Raw genomic sequence first — 19,433 nt, 5'->3', positions numbered from 1 at the left:
TGCCTTAGCTCCATGACAGTAAAAGTACTGGTCTATATCGAAGTAAAACCAGTAAAATTTAAAGCTAACGCTCTTCATTTTACAACCTTTAGGACTTGAAGCAGCGCCTGGGCCACAGACTTCAGCTTACAGACTTGCTAATAAAACCAGTGCAGAGAATTATGAAATACCAATTGTTACTCAAGGTGAGGTGATGCTGGGTACCCTTTCAGTGTAACCACCTTTACTAAAGAAGAACTGAAAAATCGTATTACTCTTGGCTTTGTTTTTTGGGTAGTAGAATTGAAAATGGTGAAGGGGCCTCTTTGTACTCGACATAAGCCAGAATTTTTAATACTGTATTTCAGTTTGTTTCCTAACTTGGGTTCACATTGTTCTCTGAATCCCAGTAAACAGGTTGGACCAAATTCTGATACTGTTTAAACCAGTGTAAATCCACATTAACTCTTCAGTATAGTGGAAGGGCTTAGGATTTGCACCCATGTAACTGAAGGCAAAATTTTGTTTGATTTTCCTCTGATTTTTTTCTTTAATTAATTTTATAATCCCTTTAACACTTTTTGTCTGAGTGTTTGGCAAAATGTATTTTTGACCCTTTCTACCAAGGGGGATTGATGACTCAGTAAATGTTCTTGAATTATCTGAAATCAGATGTGAAACTTAGCACTAAAAACCTGCCTAATTCATGTCAGAAAGAGGCTTTGAATATTTGTATTATTTTCTTAAGAGCATCTTTTGGAATGTGTAATTCTCACACAAATAGGAGCCAGTTTGGACTTGAGATAATTTTACCTTTTTCCTTACAGGACTTCCTCAAATACTCTAAAAAAGCTAACCTTGACACAACAGAACTAGAGGTACTTTTGGCATTTTCTTTATTGACTTGAATACTTGTGCTCCACACTTCTTTTACTTCCAGTGCAGTGCTTGTGAACAAGTCGAGTTATATGAAACTACTCTTCTGTTTCAGCTCTAATTGTCCTGCTGATTAAATACACTGAACTATATTGTAAAGCCCCTGCCATCACACACACAATCCTCCGCTAGAGAGTTAAATTTTTATTTTCTCTCCTTGGCTTTGACAGAGAGCTGTAGAGGTCATGTGCATAGTACCGAAACGGTGCAACGACATGATGAATGTTGGCCGCCTGCAAGGATTTGATGTAAGTTGGTTTTCTTTCTTAAAATGGTGCATACGTTTCTGTTCTCCTTATGACATCATTTCCAGATGAATTTATATTGTATCTGGGATGGCTATGCATTTCTCACCGTCTGTGACACAAAGTTTTGCTCCTAATTATTTGTGTTAATGCAAAATGGGAAAGGAGAATCTTAATGCGAGCCCTGCCCAAGAGCAGGCCAGCCTGGTACCTCGTTTGATCAACCTCAAAAACATGACCTGTCTTGTGTCTCTCATTGCTTGACTCTTATATGAGTAAAATTGACCCTCAGGAACTACCAGTGTGGGAAGTGTTTTCATTATGACATCATCATTTTGAAATATCTTCTTGCAAGAAGTTAGTCAATTGCATAGAAATGATTTAAAAGGGATTTTGAGTGAGTGCCTCTCTCTCTCTCTCATGTATCAATCAGTGAACATACATAAAAACTACTCTGAATGCTAAAAAACCCTTGTAATGAGGTTTTATTTCTTGGAGAGGTTCAGAAAAATAACTGATGGATTAAATGAATTTGTTTCTGCTTCTGTTTTTTAGGGTAAAATTGTAGCCCAGGGTAAACTCCTGCTGCAGGACACATTCCTGGTCACAGACCAGGACACGGGACTTCTGCCACGTTGCAAAGAAAGGCGGGTCTTCCTGTTTGAGCAGATTGTCATATTCAGTGAGCCACTAGATAAAAAGAAAGGTTTCTCCATGCCGGGATTCTTGTTTAAAAACAGTATCAAGGTAACTGTTGTCTGTGAGCCCAGTAGGGTTTGTACAGTGGGGTACCAAGGTAATCATTTTCTGGTAATGGCCTACCAACTCATGAACCTATGTCTTTACCAGTAATCCTAGAAGAATGGTAGCATTAAGCTCACTACTAAAAACACATGCAAACAATTCTGTGCTTAGCTGTGCCAACACATTAAACTCTTTCCGTGCTGGCTTTCTGACCTCTTCTGCCTTAAATATAGTAATATAAATGTCCTCATTGTAACTTAGATATGCGCTACACTAAGGAGCTGTGTCTCAACTCTGTGTTCACATCTTATCACAGATAATTGCAATACCTGCCCTTACAGTAACATGTCTATATCTTAAAGCTTGAAGGCAGTAACTTGAAAGTATTATTCCCCAAGAAGTCTCAGCCCAAACCAAATGCAAATACTTGCCAACAGTACTGAAATCTTGACTAGAACATCTGTCAGATCACATGACTCGAGTTCCACAGGCTAATCCCTTTAACATTTTAGCCCTGCCCTTAAGCAGTAGTGTGCTGCACAGTTACGTTGGATATTCCCAGAAGTAATATGACTGGGGGCTTCTGAGCAATAGGGTAAATTGGTATGTGCATGAATTGATCTGAGTGACTATACTGAGCTCTGGATGCAAGCTATGCTTCATAGTTCTGCTCTGACTTGGCAGCTTGTACTTGTTTGGAAATAGTTGCTTTCTTATAGTGAAATCTTTATAGACTACAGATTAAAGTACAAAACTACTGTAGTATTTTAAATAAAAGGAAGGAGTGAGCAGAGGACTCTACCAAGGGGAATTTTACTGTGCTACCCTGGAATGGATCACATTTGACTTCTTTCTGACCTTGAGTCATAGTTTCTGAAATGCAAGATGCTGTTAATGACTGAGTGAAATCTTAAGTGATGTGACAAGGATGACGAGTATCCATCATGAATCCTTAGTTTCATTTAATAATTTATTTCACAGTAATCCTGACTACATTAAATAATCATTATCTTAAATGTTTTGAAGACTTCAGAAGCTCAGAGCTCCTGCCTAGGGCTGTTGGTGGTGTCTTTGCAGTACAATAGATACAATAAATTCTCTTTCATTAAGGTGAGTTGTCTTTGCCTGGAGGAAAACGTGGACAGTGATCCATGTAAATTTGCACTAACATCAAGAACAGGGGATGTCATGGAGACCTTTGTTTTGCATTCTACCAGTCCAGGCGTACGCCAATTGTGGATCCATGAAATCAACCAAATTCTGGAAAACCAGCGTAATTTTTTGAATGGTAAATCATTTGTTGTAATCTTTCTGCCCCAGGCGCTGTACTGGATGCCCCAACTACTTGCTCTCCTTCATATTTTATCTGACCTAGTTCAAGTAATACTCCAAAAGATTTCTTTCTTCTGGGGTGGCAGGCCTTTCAGCTGGGGGGAAACATGCTCCTTTGTTTTCACTTCCCAACAAATGTTTGAACTTGTGTAGTGGCCTGTAACTGACTATTTCAAAGTGCTTTATAGGAAAGAATTAAAATTGACAATGTCCCTCTGATATGAGGAAATAACGTATCCGCTTTAAATAAAGGGGAGTTTTTGGAGGGCTAAACCAAAGTGTCAGCCTAACATTACAGTATAAATGTATTTCACTTGCATTACTTCATAGTTTGTCCAACAGCATTTAGTACTATAACATTTAGAGTCACTAGGAGAAAGCTAGGAATTGCCACAGATCTCAAAAGGGTCTTTTCACTGACCTTCACACTTATGTTTCTACTTTTGAATCACTCATTCTTCCTCAGCATAGATTTTTTTTTTTCCATTGTGAAAGAACTGGTTTAAAAATCATGTAAAAAGACCTGTTGGAAACAGGATGTGGTGGTTAGAGCACAGGACCGGGAGCTGGGAGTTGTGGCAGGTATTTACAGCTCAGCCATTGACTTATGACGTAGGAGAAATGGCTTAACCTCTGCCGCAGCTTCTCCATCTGTTTTGGGAATATAATCTTACCCACCAGTCTACCTTGCAGGGATGTCATGAAGCATTAATATCTGTAAAGCATTTTGAGGTCAGTGGAGTAAAGGTGTTATGTAAGAATAAAGTTTGTTTTTGGTCAAACTCTAAGGTTGCATTAAACATATCCAGCTTTAACCTGCCCTCTTCTCACTCCCTCTGCTCCTTCCCCTGTATTTAAATTGCAGCCTTGACATCACCAATTGAGTATCAGAAGAACCACAGTAGCGGTGGTGGTGGCAGCAGCAACAGCAGCGGCCCCAGCAGCTGTAGCGGAATTACCAGCTCCAGCCGTAGCAGGCCCTCCCGGATCCCCCAGCCTGTCAGACACCATTCCCCAGTCCTGGTCTCCTCTGCAGCCTCCGCCCAAGCAGAGGCAGACAAGATGTCAGGTATGTCCATTCATAATCCCTCCCTGCCACCCCACAGCACATCCCTAGAGACTGGCCTCAGCCAGCCAGCCAGGCACCCTCCCATTGCAGAACCGGATGGTCCTGAGAAAGAAGCTGAGCAGATTCCCAAGATGAAAGTTATTGAGAGCCCCAGGAAGACAGCTGGAAACGTTTCTGGGTCAGCAGATGGAGCCCAGAAAGAACTGCGTGGGAGCTCGGAGGACAATCGCTCAAGGAGCAGCATAGGATCTCTGACGCTCGGGAAGCCAAGGCCAGGAGCCATCTCTCCAATGAACTCTCCTCTCTCAACGACTTTCCCTTCTCCTTTTGGCAAGGAAACCTTTCCACCCAGCAGTCCCCTGCAAAAGGGCTCCTTTTGGAGCTCCATCCCAGCATCCCCTGCCAGCCGTCCTGGCTCCTTCACTTTCCCTGGGGACAATGACTCCCTCCAGCGCCAGGTCCACCGCCACTCTTCACACAGCAAGGACACAGACCGCATGAGCACATGCTCCTCGACCAGCGAGCAGTCAGTTCACTCCACCCAAAGTAATGGGGTAAGAGCGGAGCATCTCTGTCCTGCGAGCTCTTCTAAAACCTTCCCATGCTCCCCTTCTGTGCGTTACCATCACTCTCCATACTAACTTCTGGCTCTCCAGTGCTGCACTGCTCTGAAATAATCAACTGTTCCAATATCTTCTCTACACAAACAAATAGAATATATATTCTATGTCTGTGTGTGTATGCATACAGCAGACTTGTGATATGTATACAGACACAACACAACTGCTAACATTAGTTGTGACTTCCACCTCTGCTGAAACATCAATCACTAGTCTGATTCCTACTAACTTGCTCTCCTTGCTTTTTTGTCTCTAATCCGAAGGCAGATAATTAACGTGCTGAATATGGCAATCACATGGCCTCTGTTTGTGCGCCACCAACAGCATTTGTAAGATTTCCAGTTGGCCGATTGTCGTGGGGCTTTTTTCCCCCGCGCACATCCATCCCTTTTTTGTTTTTCCCTATATAGTTTTGACTTTGGTGAGGCATCCATGTCACACTCCCTGGGCTGCTTTATTTTACTCCTTTCAGCCTTAATTGAACTGCAGCATTCTTTTTACTCATCCTCTTTAAATCCCATATCTGGTCAGTGAAGCTTCCAAGTATCAACTGAAAACACACAAACACACAACCAAAAAAAAACTCTGATCACCGTCAGCCCCCCAAAAGTAAGAAAGTGGAAATATTCACTCCACGCCTTTATTCCCCTGTGTAAAAGAAACTGTGTTAGGGCATCTGGAGATTCAACCTTTTAGTCTGCACTTTTTTGTGTGTGTGGGGAAAAAAGGGTTAACAGAATCCACATCCTGAACTGATGTCCACCAGGAAACGCAACATAGTCATGGGGCATGTGCAAATTTAATGCACAACAAATGAATGTCACTCACTATGAATGTGATAGGCATGTCACCATGCCTTTTACCAGCATTTGGTTTTCCCTCACTAAGTGTTGTTTTCACAAGTGTTTGTTTTTTCAGTACCTGTCACAGCTCCTACACAATACCAATTGCAAATCACCTAACCTGCAATACTTTTTTAAACGCATGCACTTCTTGGTAGAATTGTTTAACATATAGAGCTCTCTCGATGTTTTAGTTCTTACACTTACCTTTGTAATAGCCTTAGAGGAAAAAAATTGTGCTTTGCATGTATTCTTTTTTTATTTGATCTGGTCTCCTTTCTAATTTTCATTTGGTTTGGCTTTGTCTTGCCATTATCTTTTTCTTTAGTCTAGCAGAATGTTATGTTAATATGATATCTAGGGTAAATAGATGTCTTTTGAATAAATGAATAGAGCATTAATAAGATAGTTTTATGTGAACTAAAGCAATAAATACCAATTTCTTCTGTCATTCCCAAATAAGGCTTTAAATCAATTATTAAAATTCCATTTTTTGAACTGGGACATTCATGAAAACTTGAAAAGGAGGCCATAATTTCTGTGTTTGCTTCCTACAATAGCCAGCGCTACCTGAATATGCCTTCTCCCTCACAACTCACCTTCTCTTTTAGCTCGATTATGGAGGTAGGTCATAATTTTACATTTATAACGTCACTGTCTGTCGTCATACAAGGTGATGTCACAAATTTTAACTTAGTGACTTCCCTCTGTGATCAACTAATTGGAGAAAATGAGCTGTGAAGGTTTATGTCCTTAAATTTGATGTATTCATTTGTGGATGTGTGTTTGTACATATTTACACACACGTATATAGATGTAGTTAAATGATATGTGTAAAAATATACATACACATGCACTCATGTATGCATGTGTTTCTGTTTCATAACTGAAAAGGGGGCAACCCTGAAAAACACATGAAATGAACCTTCTAGTCTGGCTCTTGTAAAAGCTGTGAGAAACACCTATTCAAAACATAGAAGATTTCTACTTAGTAGGATTGTCAAGTATGTGGAAACAATTCTTGATTAAGCTTTTATGGTACACAATGCTTGAATTATGGGGAGACGTGGTACTTTGCAGGTTTTCCCTTCTTGGGCTAGATTGCTGTGCAGTTTCCCTGACAGTACTAGCAGTTTGCAAGTAGTTCTGGTGGGATGATTCACATGATTGGAATGTTAAAATCAATTGTTATCACATATTTAGGAAGGAGCAAGCAGGCAAAAGGAGACTGGGAATAACACTCTGTCAAAAATGGCATTACCTGTTTCTGAGTCACTGATAAGTCAAGAGAAAATGACCTTGAATGCTTATGGATCAATGTCCTATCAGATAAAGCACAAGATTGGGTATTAGTTGGTGTCTGCTGCAGACCCCTGAACAGGATGGCCGGCTTCTTGCACATCCATATATAATGAACAGGGGGAAAAGCTGCATGATCATGGGGGACTTCAGTTTAAGTGACATATTCTCGGGGTGTCTTGCTGCCAGTATTAAAACATCCCTGGAATTTCTAAATATTATGACAATCTCCTAATTCAAAAAGTGTTGCATCCAACATGGGGGAATTCTATGTTAGACCTCTTCTTGACAGATAAAGAGGAACTGATTACAGAACTAAAAATTAGAGGTAACGTAGATACAAATGATCATGACTTGATCACATTTATAATGTGCAAACAGAATAAAGTCACTAGTAAATGTGTACTTGATGCTTTAATAGGCCCAGCTTCACAAAGCTGAAAACAATTAAAAGCCAAATCAGCTGGGCGGTAGAACTTAATCAGAAACGTGAATGATAATTGGGAATTATTTAAGAACATGTAACTAGATTTCCAAAAAGCCACAATCAAGAAAGAAGGCCATATTGGTTAAAAAAAGGAAAAGAAAAACTACCTGGTACAGAATGGGAGTGAAGGCAGCTATAAAAAATTAAAAATAATATATAGCAAATGGAAGAAAGGGGAAGTTGATAGTAATGAATATAAATTAGGAATTGTAGAAGATTGATAAGGAAAGCAAAGGGACACAAGGAGAAATCTATGGCCAGCAGAGTTATGGATGATAACAAGGTAATCTTGAGTAGGAGTAGAGAGATTATTTTACTTCTGTACTTGGCACGGATGCAGCCACTGCTGGAAAACTGTCCAGTTCTGGTGCCCACAATTCAAGGATTTTGATAAATTGGAAAGGGTTTACAGAAGAGTCACAAGAATAATTAAAAGGTCAGAAAACATGCCTGATAGTGGTGGACTGAAGGGACTCAATCTGTTTTAGTTTAACAAAGAGAAGATTTCAGGGGTGACTTGATTACTGTCTGTATGTACCTTCATGGGGAACAAATATTTGATAATTGGCTCTTCAGTCTAGCAGCGAAAGGTATAACACAGTCGAGTGGCTGGAAGTTGAAGCTAAACAAATTCAGAATGGAATTAAGGCGTAAATTTTTAACAGTGAGGGAAGCTAACATTTGGAACAATTTATCAGGGTTGTGGTGGATTCTCAATCATGGACAATTTTTAAAACAATTGGATGTTTTTCTAAATGATATGCTCTCGAAATTATTCTGGGAAAGTTCTCTGGCCTGTGTTCCATGGATGATCACAATGGTCCCTTGTGGCCTTGGAATATATTAATCTGACCATGTTGGAATTTATGGATGCTCCCTACTGGGGCTGGGCATTTGTGTTCATACATTGACTAGCCTGGAAATTAGATGGATTTCCCTGCCTTTGTAGATATGATGGGCACATTCCTAGGCTGGCATAAAAATCAGAAGATGCTCCCTACTGGTATTAGGGGAGCTGCTAGGAGGATTTCTATGTGCTGACTCTCCCTTTGGCTGGCTGGCTGGCTGTGCACACTCCCAGTCCAGGCAGGCAGTTTGCAGATGCTCCCTCCTCAGATATGCCATTTACAGGGACCATTGACTCTCCCTAGGGTGGGGGAGTCAAGCTGGGTTCTTTTTGTCTTGAACATTGTTAACTGTAATACAAAGTCAGTTAACTGGAATTCAGTTAATTACCTTATTGGGGGTATGCAGCCCAGAATAAAATCCTGTTCCCTCACCCAGAGGTGTGTGCGCTCTGTCATGATAATAGGAGTGAAATGCAGTACATACCTACTTTAATCACCAGAGCAGTATTACAGGTAATACTAAGGTATTATAGTAGTGTCTGAAGTCCCCAGCTGTGCTAGGTACTGTGCCAACACATAATCACAGACGGTTGCTACCCCTAAGAACTTGAATTCAAAATAGAGTAGACACACACAAAAGTGTTAAGAGAAACAGAAGCACAGAGAGGTGTGGTGACTTGCTCACGGTCACACAGCTGGTAGATGGAAGAGCCAGGAATAGAACTCAAGTGTCCTGACTCCCAGCCCAGTGCACTGTGCGTGGAACCATGCTGCCTACAGTGATGACTCAGAATATACATCAGGAGCAGTTGTGTTGGGTAAGAAGGTGCCATTCGAGCAGGCTTTACTCTTCTGACCACAACCACGTATTAAACACTGGGCCAAACTATCATTTACACTGGTATAAATCTGAAGAAACTTGACATTGATGTAACTGAGCAGATTGTGGTCCATTTTCTTTTCATTTGCAGTTACAGGTGATATTGATTATCAGATAGGAGTGGCATAATAATAATAATGGGGAGACAGTTGAATTCTTGCCCTCTGTACTGAGACTCCCAGCACAGGGTGCATTTTCTGTTGGGGACAACTTTTCACCATCAGCTTAATGTCTTTGGGCTATTGACCAGCCATTGTGTGGTAGTAGTGATAATAGTCATCGACTTAAGATATATTCAGAGCACCAACACTTACGACACATTGTTATTCCCCGGAATCATCCAGTCCCCCAGTTTACAGGTTGGCTTACCTTTAAGTCCTTCCTAAGGAAACTGGATGTTCAGGGCCAAGCTATATGGAGTTGGTTTGTTAGTCTGATGAGAAATTGCATGTTGACATTCATTAAAATTTCAGAAAGAAGCATAAGGTAGTCACAAGAGGTAATAGCTAGACCTGAGTTTTCAGGTGGGACCACTGTCAAGACAGATAACTTTTCATGGCTGAAAAACTTTGATAGCGTGATTTACATCATATGAGTTATTGATCAGTCATTACAACATTTGTTGCCAATGCTTATTAAGGAGAAAGGCAAAAAATTCAGGTATACCCATACAATGTTGAGTCCATGCTTGTAACTACACGCACTTATAATGGTTGTACTTACTGATAGAATATGAGAAAAAAGACCTCCAACTGTAGGGTAGCTATAAATGGGTCAATTAATGATCTGTTTTTCCTGGTTTTTTTGTGTTTTTTTTTAAACACCTAAAAAGTAGCTAATTTATCTCATCCTGCGCATTTAAAAATAAAGAATTAAAAAAATGCACAAAGTATCAGGGAGTAGCCGTGTTAGTCTGTATCCACAAAAACAAGGAGGAGTCCGGTGGCACCTTAAAGACTAACATAAATGGCCCATGCATCTGAAGAAGTGGGTTTTTTACCCACGAAAGCTTATGCCCAAATAAATCTGTTAGTCTTTAACAGACTAAACTGTCAAGCATTAAGATTTTTGAGAAACACTAACAAAAGCCAGTTCATTTTGCCCTTTTGTACCTTATTATATGTAATATGCAAGATTGGGCTACTGTCCTAAGATCCAACAAATGGAGTAAGGTGAGAACGATCATCTGCTTCAAGGCTGAATTTCCCAGCTTTGATTAGGTTGGGTCCTAGCCTTAATTTTTGGTCTCTCTTTCAAATTGTGACTTATAATGCCTCCCAATGGATAATCCCATGTACTGTCGTTTGCTTCTGTAGGTAGTAAAAAGGGGTGCCCTGAGGCTTCAATAAAACTGGGATCCATAGAATGATAAATAAAAGTAACAAATGTGGGGGGAAATCCCCATTTCTTCATCAGCTTTCTGTAATGGCAGGTAATAGTATATTTTATTTGTGTAAATGACAAAGATACAGTAGACCAGGCATGTTCAAAAAGACAGATAAACTCCTTGGACTACAGATTGTTTAGTGTCGCAGCACAATGTAATCTTAAGTGTCCTCTGTGTGAGCTCTAAACTTGATCCCATTTTTTCCCCTCCCCTCTCTGTCCCTATCCCATTAATACCTACAGAGTGAAAGTAGCAGCAGTAGCAATATCTCCACCATGCTGGTGACACACGACTACACGGCAGTGAAGGAGGATGAGATAAATGTCTACCAAGGAGAGGTCGTGCAAATTCTAGCCAGCAACCAACAGAACATGTTTTTGGTGTTCAGAGCCGCCACTGACCAGTGCCCTGCAGCCGAGGGCTGGATTCCCGGCTATGTCTTGGGGCATACCAGTGCAGTCATCATTGACAACCATGATGGAACAATCAAGTGAGTGTCTGGGTTTCTTCAGAAGAGAAGAGGGTTTGCACATATTTTATGTTACTTGAGCATTTTGTAAAAAGATTTATAATTAAATCAGGATTTGAGCCTTCTAAACTAAAAGTTTTTGTGAACTTCCAGAAGGAAATGGACCTCACGTGTGATGAATTCCTGGAAAATATTTGGTGTGTCTTAGTGTCAGTAAAACTGATTTATAGGTTGGAAATTTGCTATGATAGAAATGTTTAAGAAACCCATGCAAGTATTTTCTTTATTACAAATGCTATTTAGCTTTCCTGAAATGATACCTAATGTTACTGAAAGAAGACTAATTATGCACTCAAACTTAACCTTTCCCATAATAAAAGAATCAAGAGACCTGAAATGGAAATTAAGGCAAACTTTAAATGGAATAATTTATTAAGAATTAGGCATTTCTATTAATAAGAATAATAAACTATAATTACACCAATTAGAATGAGATTACCGGGGCTGCCAGTTCTTATGCTTTAAAGCAGAAAGATGGTTGTTGGCATGAAAGTATATTTCTCCCCATACTGTAGTATTGGAAAATTGGATGATTTATGGGGGGGTTTACATTTGTATCTGAAACATTTGTCATTGATCAGTGTTGGAGACATAGGCACCGACTCCATGGGTGCTCCGGGGCTGGAGCGTCCACAGGGAAAAAATGTCGGGTGCTGAGCAACCGTCAACAGCCCCCTATCAGCTCCCCACAGTAGTTCCAGCCTGCTGGCAGGCCCCACAAACCAGAGTCTCCCCTTCCCTCCCAGCACCTCCCACCCGCCATGAACAGTTGTTTCGTGGCGTTCAGGAGGCTGGGGGAGAGGAGCGAGGACACGGTGCTGTTGGGGGTGGGGGTGGCATGGAGGCAGGAAGGGGCCGGATGGGGTCTTGGGGGAAGGGGTGGAGTGGGGGCAGAGCTGGGGGGTCGAGCACCCCCCATCACTTTGAAAAAACGGCACCTGTGCTTGGAGACAGGACAGATGGGCCATTGCTGTGTTTGACTAACAGTGTCCATGATTTTATGAAAGACTTCGCTTCATAGGTAAGATTCCATACATTACAACGCTTCTCATTGATCTTTCATTTTGTCTACAGTTTTAAACAAAGGCAAAATGTCTCTTATACTTACCCTGCATCCTTTAATTTTGTAATTTTTTGCAGAAATACACTGAGATCAAAATTGATACTTTTAGCTTAGAGGGTCACCAGGAAATCTAAGATTTCTTGAAGATATTTATGAGTTTCCTTTACAGCTCCCATACTCAACACGACTGGACTCTGCAATCTTTTCTCTCGGATATTTACAAACATTAAAATTTTCCAGTGCAAGTGAAGTTAAACAGCACAATGCCCTGCTGAGAGCTCAAAAGAGTTGAACAAAATGTTAATGTTCTGCCTTCAGGAAGTCAACATCTTGGCACACAGCACTCCGTATAAGGAAGAAATCTGAGAAAAAAGATAAAGACGGCAAAAGGGAAGGCAAGCTAGAAAATGGTTATCGCAAATCCCGAGAAGGACTTGCCAACAAGGTTTCCGTGAAGGTAAATGCTACAAGGATATGGTATTTCAAAAATGAGCCTGTGGGGTAAGTTAATATAATGGGTCAAATTTGTCTCTTGTGTAACAGCATTGACCTGAGTGGCATTAGACCAAGGAGGAATTTGGCTCAGTGAGTGTGGTTCTTCATGTTGTTTCTCCAAATTCAGAGCCTGTGGAAGTGATCCTCCAGTTTGGGGCTGTAAGGCCGTTCCAAAGTGAATATGGGGAGAGTGGTATGGGTGCCAAAACACTGAGTTGCAGCTGCTTCTGTGCTTTTGTGGGTATGGCTAAAACCCATCACCATGCTAAAGCTTTTTCATTTTAGACCATTGGAAATAATATTAGTTTTAAGAATGTTACTTGAAAGAATTAATTATTTCACTTTCTCTCTTTTTCAGCTTCTCAACCCCAACTACATTTATGATGGTAAGTTGTTCTAATAATTAAAAGCCATCGTAACCATAGTTTGAGGAAAACATACTTTGCATTGTATCTGCTGATGTGATTTTGAGTGTAGGAGAAACCACTCCTCATTGTTTCATCACCAGAAATAGTCACTTGCTTGATGTGACACACATCAGGAATTGACTGTATTGTGTCTTAAAAACTTGAAGAAGAGAAGGGAGAAGGGAAGGCAGTTCCTGAAGTACGTGCTGTGATATTATCTTGGAACTTTGGGCATATATCCACAAATAATAACAAATACATATTGTACTGTGTAACATACCTTTAAGAAATGGGCAAAGACACCACTGCTAGCAGATTCCCACCCACTCTTTTCCTCTCCCTACCCAGTATGGCTTACGCCTGAAAAAAGAGATGGGTCTTGTATTGAACACAGAAGGCCTGTAAAATCCACGCTGTGTTGGAGATGGGGGGCGGGGGGGAAACAAGATCTAGAACTGAGAACCCTCCCCCAAGAATGCCCTGCCTCCATTTCCTCACCTTTAAATCTAGGGAATATTAACAAGAGCACCTCAAATGCAAGGGCTGATCAGACCTACGAGTAAACAGAAAACCTGTGTGTTTGCTGAATTTTGCTAACATCCACATATTGGATGGAGTTACAGCATTCTGCACCAGCTCCGGCTTCTGAGTGATCGTCAGATATAAACTCTATTCAGTAATCCAGTTGTGAGGTGATAAATACATGGATTGCTCTGGCAAGGGCCCAGATCTTGAAGAGAACATAATTTCATAGGTACCTTTAGGTTTCTTCTTCAAGGAGTGTCCCTGTGGGTGCTCCACTGCGGGTGTCTTGGTGCCCTGCACTTCTAGTCGGAGACTTGTGGTAGCAGTGCCCCAGTTGGCCATGCATGTGCGGCAGCCGTCTTGCACTGCTCCGAGCAGACACCCCACACGCGGAGCCAACCGCCACCCAGTTCCTTCTCTCCTGCCCTTGGTTTCAGTCAGAACGATGGCAGTGGCCTATGTACTCTCATATTCCTTTCATCTCTGCCCTTTTCTCAGTTAATTTTCCAGATTGTTTCTCTCTCCATTCATTTTTCTTTCATTTTCACATTAAAAAAAAACAAAACTTTCCCATTTTTGTCCCTGCCTCTGGCAGGCAGCCGCCAAAGAGGCATTAGACCGGGACTGTTCCCATTTTTCATTCAGCTAGCCTCTCAGACATGCTGGGCTTTGCAGGTCTCAAGTGCTGTCTGACCTGCAGACTCTCAATACCAGTGACTGACAGCCAATCGCAGTGTGTCCGTTGCCTGCAGGGGGAGACACACGTTACCCAAACGTGTCCCCACTGCAAGAAACTCACAGCGTGGACAAGAAAGGCCAGGGACCTCCAATTAAAACTTTTAATGATGAGAGATCCTCCGACCCCGAGTCCAAGACGCCACCTCACCAGTTCTCACCTTCAGCTGCCTCAGATATGGGGTCCTCTTCAAAAATGACTGCTAAGGACCCTGGTCCTACCAAAGCCACAAAAAAGTGGTCTCACTCCTCTCCAGACCAGGATTCACCTCCAAAAAAGCAATCCCCATACACAAAAACTGCCTCAGTATCAACAGCACCCAGAGCACCGGACCACGAGGCACTGGGCCCGTCCGGTACCGAGACATCCTGAGGAGCAAAAGACCCTCTGCGGTCTCACTCTCATAGCAGCAAAACTAAGCCTCATTGGAAACCTCAGGCACAGCGCCGCACTCTGGTGCCACCTGCTGCACCAATACAACATGACAAGTCTGCGGCACCGACGCTCCCTCTGGTTCCCAGCCTGAGCTTGCCTGTGCTGATGGCACCGAGTCTCCCGGTACCTCAGCAGTTTGTCAGCCATGCAGACCTCCTCATTGCTTCCACCTGCTCTTTGGTACCGATGGCACCCTGGCCAGAGTCAGGGCCAAGCTTTATCGTGACACTCGCTGACTCTGCCCCTCCTCTCTCCAGTGATGAAGAAGAGGAAGTGGAGACAAGAGTGGGCACACCTCATCACTCCTCTCCTAAACCTGGACCCACAGGGCGTGGGTTGGCAGCCCTCACAAGGGTGTCTTCTCCCATGGCCTTCCCACTGCAGTGGTCATACTGGGACTCCTGGGTATTATACAGAGCCCAGGATACCCAGCCATCCAATCCACCCAGGTCCAGGACACAGTGATCATCTCCATCTGCTCCAGCTTCCCCAGGACTGCTGGAGGAGGAAGCTGAAGAATCTGCGGACAGGCCGGAGGGTGACACCATCCCAGCTTCATCTCCAGATGAAACAATAATGCCACCTCCCCCCACATTGGGAGATGATTTCAAATCCTTTCAGGATTTGTTTAAAAGAGTAGCTGATTCATTAGACATCTCATTGGCTGAGTTACCAGAGACTCAACATAAGCTGACAGACACATTGCAAACTTCTCTATCAGCCAAGATAGCACTACCCATGAATGCTGCCATCATGGCCCCAGCAAAAACAGTATAGCAGACTCCAGCCACAGCCCTACTTTCTTGTAAGTGATCTGACAAGAAGTACTACATGCCAGCTAAAGGAGCTGAGTTTTTGTTTACTCACCCTACTGCAAACTCATTGGTGGTAGAGGCAGTTAATCAAAGGGGGAAGCAACATCAAACCAAAACCACCCCTATGATAAAGATTGGAAACACCGAGACCTCTTCGGCAGGAAAGCCTCTTCATCAGCGACCCTCCAGTTGCACATAGCAAACTATTCTGCATTACTGGCCAAGTACACGCACAACATTTTTTTTCTCAGATGTCATCTTTTATTGACCACGTCCCAGGTGACAAAAAAGAACAATATAAAGACGACATAGCAGAGGATTTCCTCATCACCAAAACTGCTCTGCAGGCTTTTCTGGATTCTGCTGACACAGCAGCCTGCTCCATCGCCACGTCGATTGTCATGCGGAGGGCTTCATGGCTCCATCTGTCCGGCTTCCCCAGGGAAGTTCAGGCAACAGTAGAGGACTTACCTTTTGAGGGGAAGAAATTGTTTGCAGAGAGCACAGATGTCTCCTTAAACACCCTGAAGGACTCCCGTGTGACACGAGGGACACTTGGAATCTGTATCCCTGCATAGGAGATTCCTACGATTCACTCTGGGCAGCCTACACGACCAATACAAGATACTTCCTTTTGGCCTGTCTATGGCCCCAAGGGTTTTTTTCCAAAGTACTTGCCATTGCAGCAGCACATCTTCGCAAGTAGGGTGGGACCATATTCCCCTATCTAGACGACTGCCTGCTGAAAGCACCGACATACGATGAGGCAGTTCACACCACCCTAACCCTATTTACAAACCAACCTACAGAAATCCACCCTGACCCCAACCCAACAACTGGACTTTTATAAGGGCACACCTCGACTGTGTCATGGCATCAGCACGGCTACCCCAACAATGGTTTCTTGCCTTAAGAAACTGTGACAGGGTCGGGCCGGATGGCTACAGGAGAGTAATAGAAGGCAGATATGTTAGCCCCAGGTTAAGTAGATCCCTTTTCCCTGGGTAAGATAACAGGGAAGGTTCCAGAACAATCAGGAACCTTCTGGAGACAATTAAGACAGACAAGCTGATTGGCTGCAGGTGTTCTAATCAAGAAGCTGCTAGAATCAATTAAGGCAGGCTAATCAGGGACCTGGGTTTTAAAAGGAGCTCACTTCAGTGTGTGGTGTGCATGTAAGGAGCTGGGAGCAAGCGACGCTAGGAGCTGAGAGTGAGAACGCATATTGTTGGAGGACTGAGGAGTACAAGCATTATCAGACACTAGGAGGAAGGTCCTATGGTGAGAGAAGGTTTTGGGAGGAGGCCATGGGGAAGTAGCCCAGGGAGTTGTAGCTGTCGCACAGCTGTTCCAGGAGGCACTCTAGACAGCTGCATTCCACAGGGCCCTGGGCTGGAACCCGGAGTAGAGGGCGGCCCAGGTTCCCCCCAAACCTCCCAACTCCTGGTCAGACACAGGAGGAGTTTACCTGGACTGTGGGTTCACGAAAACAGCCAAGCTAAGGGCTGCCGTGAAGCTCCAAGGCGAGCAAATCCGCCAATAAGCACAAGACCCACCAAGGTAGAGGAGGAACTTTGTCACAAAACCTAATCACAACAGTAAGACACAGCCCACAAACATTCGCCAGAACGTGCCTACAACTTCTCGGACACATGCTGGCTACCACTTTTGTCATGAAACAAGCCAGGCTGCATCTGAGATGTCTACAAACCTGGCTTGCACTGTATACATTGCTCACACACACCCAATCAACAGACTGCTTACAATGCCCAGCAGAGTGAAAGACTCGCTCACATGGTGGACAAAACAAACAAATGTCTGCTGAGGCCTTCCCTTCCAAAGGGAAACCCCATCAGTCACTGTCACCATGGACACCTCTCTGGTAGGATGGGGGACACACGTGGCCGACAACACCATCCAGGGCCAATGGTCCCTAGAGGAGTCAAATCTCCACATAAATCTACTGGAGCGCCAAGCAATTCAAAATACCTGCCATCACTTTCTCCCCCGATCTGCAACAAAACTGTCCAGATTCTCACGGACAACTTGGCAACTGTTTTATATATATCGCCAAGGAGGGGCCCGATCTTACCTGCTCTGCACAGAAGCAGTCTGCCTCTGGCAATGGTGCATCTCCAACAACACACATCATGGCATCCTACCTACCTGGAAACCAGAATGCCACAGCAGACAACCTCAGCAGGAACTTCTCATGGACATATGAGTGAGAACTAGAAGCACAAATTCTGCAAACTATATTCCAACAATGGGGATTCCCCTCAATAGACCGTTTTGCCACAACCCACAATGCCAAATGCCCACAATACTGCTCCAGAGCGGGACCAGGACACAACTCTCTTGGAGACGCCTTCTTCATCAGATGGGAGGCCCCGCTCTTGTATGCCTTCCCCCTGATCCCCCTGTTGAATCATGTCCTTCACAAGATCAGACAAGACAAATCCAGAGTCATCTTGATTGCACCAACATGGCCCATACCAACTTGGTTCCCATACCAGACCCCAGTGGCTATCAGATCACGAACCCTTCTCCTCCTGCCTCACCTGTGGACACAGGATACCTCTGTCACCCCAACATTCCAACACTTTGTCTCTACGCATGACTAATTCAGGGATGACAGAACTCCAATTACGCTGTTCCAAGGAGGTCCAAAACATTCTACTTAACAGCCGATGTCTCTCCACACGAAAAACATATGCACACAAGTGGAAAAGATTCTCCATCTGGTGCCGAGACAAGCAAATCATTCCACAGTTGGCCCCGTTACCCACTATCCTTGATTACATATTGACACTCAAAAAATCTGGCCTCTCGACTAGCTCATTCAGAGTGCACTTATCAGCCATCACCACCTTTTACGACAAGGTGGACGGACTCACGGTCGTCACCCATCCACTGACTAAGTGCTTTCTCAAGGGTATAGAGAATACTTACCACACATTAACAGACTCAACCCCTATGTGGGACCTCAACCTTGTTCTCTTTGCCCTCGTAGGCAAACCCTTTGTACCACTAGTGACCTGCTTGTTCCTACGCTTAACCAGGAAGTTTCCCTTTCTAGTAGCTATCACATCAGCACGAAGAGTGGGAGATTTGGGTGCCCTAATGGCACAACCACCTTATACCACATTCCTCAAGGACAAAGTCATCCTATGCCCACACCCTAAATTCATACCCAGGGTTGCCTCCCTCTTCCATCTCAATAAATCCATTTACTTACTTGTATTCTCTCCCAAGCCACACAACAACAACAGGGAGGCATCCCTTCACACGCTAGACATCCACAGAGTGCTGGCATTCTATGTAGAGAGAACAAAAACATTCAGAAAATCATCCAGGCTATTCGTATCCACAACAGAACGATCAAGAGGCCAAACCATTTCCAGAGACTTTCTAAATGGATCTCTAATTGTATCAAACTATGTTACCAAAATTACAATCTGCAAGCTCCTTCTGGACTTTGCACACACTCCACTAGAGCTATGTCCACGTCCATAGCCTTTCTCAGACATGTATCTGTCACTGATATTTGTAAAGCAGCTACCTGGGGATCACTCCATACTGTCACGAAACACTATGCCCTGGAACAGCAGTCAGCTGCAGACGCTCACTTCAGTCTATCGGTGCTCTTCACTGTACATACATCAACTACGAAGCCCCTCCTCTCCACCGAGGGGCACTGCTCTTCAGTCACCTAAAGTGGAGCACCCACAGGGACACTCCTCAACGAAGAAAAGGTTTA

The 19,433-nt window shown here is 43.3% G+C and overlaps 1 protein-coding gene across 6 annotated transcripts in view; it reads left to right on the top strand.

Annotated features, from left to right (window-relative positions):
- Positions 1-19,433, top strand: part of TRIO (trio Rho guanine nucleotide exchange factor) — a 403,258-nt gene that overhangs the window by 368,141 nt on the left and 15,684 nt on the right. For 4 of the 6 annotated variants that reach the window (XM_073332315.2, XM_073332317.2, XM_073332318.2 and 1 more), the window contains 9 exons: positions 93-185; positions 807-857; positions 1,086-1,163; positions 1,716-1,907; positions 3,015-3,192; positions 4,102-4,859; positions 10,911-11,158; positions 12,579-12,717; positions 13,114-13,141. In XM_073332315.2, the coding sequence (XP_073188416.1) occupies positions 93-185; positions 807-857; positions 1,086-1,163; positions 1,716-1,907; positions 3,015-3,192; positions 4,102-4,859; positions 10,911-11,158; positions 12,579-12,717; positions 13,114-13,141 (1,765 nt within the window). The other 2 variants (XM_073332319.2, XM_073332320.2) reach the window with 2 other exon arrangements.

This window comes from Lepidochelys kempii, chromosome 2 (assembly GCF_965140285.1).
Source record: "Lepidochelys kempii isolate rLepKem1 chromosome 2, rLepKem1.hap1, whole genome shotgun sequence".
In the NCBI taxonomy this organism is placed as follows: Eukaryota; Metazoa; Chordata; order Testudines; family Cheloniidae; genus Lepidochelys; species Lepidochelys kempii.
Note: the sequence above shows the minus strand (reverse complement) of the source record. Positions and strands in the feature narration are given on the sequence as shown.